We start from the raw sequence: 2,049 nt of genomic DNA on the forward strand, positions 1-2,049 counted from the left end.
GGGGAAGAGCAGCAGCCTGCAAGGAGGCCCCTCACCCCCAGCCTCCGGTGGCCAGACTGCCACAGCTCTGGCTGTGAGAGCTGGACTGACCGCCCAGTGCCCATCCCTGTGCATCCACTCCTGCCCCGAGACTTTGGGGTTAGGATTCTTCCCTGAAACCGTTTCCTCATGGGTACTGTGGTCGTGGGGTGAGGTTGTGGGGGCAGCCAGGAGGGAACGCTGGTCACCAGGGAGCGAGTGTTAGGGCAGGAGTGTGTGATGCAGGCCTTGAGGGTGTGGGCAAGCCAGGCAGCAGGAAGAGAAAGGTGTGTGTGTGTGCACGTGTGTGTGCATGTGTGTGTGTTCACATGTGTGTACACACACGCACATGAGCTTGGGTCTGTGGCTGTGCCCCAGCCGAGGCCATGATACGCGAGGACCCTGGGTGTGCACGATTGTGAGAGGATGCTGTATGTGGGTGTGCATGGGCTGCTGCGTGCCTGCAGCTAGGACACCCAGGGGGCTGGGGCCTGGGGATACTCAGGGGCTAAGCAGTCGATCCTCTCCCCTCACAGATCCTCACCCAGGAGGACTGGAACGTCGTCCTCTACAACGGCATGGCTTCCACCTCCCCCTGGGCCTCCCTCTACTTCGTTGCCCTCATGACCTTTGGCAATTATGTGCTCTTCAACCTGCTGGTGGCCATCCTGGTGGAGGGCTTCCAGGCGGAGGTGACTGTGGCCTTGGTGGTGGAAGCACCTCTTTGGAGCCTGTATGAGACTGTGGGGGTGGGCAGTGGCCTGGATAGAGGAGGACCGCAATTCAAACATCTAGCAGGCAACGGGTCTCCAGAGGAGGGTGTTACCAGTGAGGTGGTGAGCTTCCCATCACAGGAAGCATGCAAGTGGAGGCTGCATCTAGGACCCCTGCCTATCCCCCAGGGATGTAGGAATAAGCCTCTCCATCTCTGAGGTCCTAGAGTCCCCAAGATCTGGGATGCTGGATCCTGCCTGCTCCATTTTCTGAGGCTTGGGGGACACTTGCAGTCAGGCAGATGTGGATTCTGGCTGAGGTCCTCATTAGCTTCTCACTTCCCTTTTCAGAGCCTCAGTTTTCCCATCTGTAAAATGGTGTGTGTGGGGGGGAAATGGTAAAAATACCCATTGAAAAATTCAGGAGGGAGGAAAGGGCTAAACTGACTTTCATTCCAATGTGAGGGACGGTCTCCCAGGGTGATGCCAATCGCTCCTACTCAGACGAGGACCAGAGCTCATCCAACATGGAGGAGTTTGACAAGCTCCAGGAGGGCCTGGACTGCAGCGGAGGTAAACAGATTTCCACTCATCACCTGGGAGGCCAGGACTTCTCCCCAGAGCCCCAGGTGGGCAGAGGGTACAGCATCTAGTTTCCCCTTAAGCCAAGGCTCCGGGACTGCTAACTCTCTATGGTTTGTTGTTTACGTTTATAATAGACAGAAATGCTGAATCTCAAAAAGGTCAGTGACAGTCATGGCTCTCCTGAATTCTAGCCATGCAGCGCACCCTCACCCCTCTACACAGCTGGCCTGTTAGGAAGAGCTTTGGGCCTTAGGATGCCTGGGTTCTGTTGAGTACTTCTGGGCAGCTGGGAAGAAACCTCCCCAGCCCATGCTGTGTCCTTCTCAGCAACTGGGCTAGACAGGTTCTGCCTTCTTCCTTCAATGAGTACAGGAGTGAGGCTCCTATGCTGGATGAAGCCCAGAGCTGGCCTCTAAACATGGAGGGCAAGGGCTTCACTCATCCAAAAGTAAAGCTGAAAGCCTTGGAGATGGGCATAGGGGAGGCACATGTAATGGGGTCCAGCCAGGAGGACTTCCTGGGGGAGGAGGTCTCTCCAGAAAAATTCTTCTTTTCTGTTACTGTCCATGTCTATTTCTTCATCTCATGGCTTCTTTTGCTCTTGTTCTGTCCTCCTGTCTGCCCCTCCTTCTGTCTCTATCTGAACCCTCCAGATCCCAAGCTCTGCCCAATCCCCATGACCCCCAATGGGCACCTGGACCCCAATCTCCCACTGGGTGGACATCTGGGCCCC

General features: G+C 56.1%; 1 protein-coding gene across 1 annotated transcript in view; it reads left to right on the top strand.

Moving 5' to 3' along the window:
• The window catches only part of CACNA1I (calcium channel, voltage-dependent, T type, alpha 1I subunit), a 112,689-nt gene that overhangs the window by 86,875 nt on the left and 23,765 nt on the right, over window positions 1-2,049 (top strand). Inside the window, exons 15-18 of the mRNA XM_010833752.1 lie at window positions 56-138; window positions 555-710; window positions 1,211-1,304; window positions 1,970-2,048. Of these exons, the coding sequence (XP_010832054.1) occupies window positions 56-138; window positions 555-710; window positions 1,211-1,304; window positions 1,970-2,048 (412 nt within the window). The remainder of the gene's footprint in view (window positions 1-55; window positions 139-554; window positions 711-1,210; window positions 1,305-1,969; window position 2,049) is intronic.

The sequence above is a fragment of the Bison bison genome, unplaced genomic scaffold (genome assembly GCF_000754665.1).
Source record: "Bison bison bison isolate TAMUID 2011002044 unplaced genomic scaffold, Bison_UMD1.0 scf7180017863885, whole genome shotgun sequence".
NCBI classification, from domain to species: Eukaryota; Metazoa; Chordata; class Mammalia; order Artiodactyla; family Bovidae; genus Bison; species Bison bison.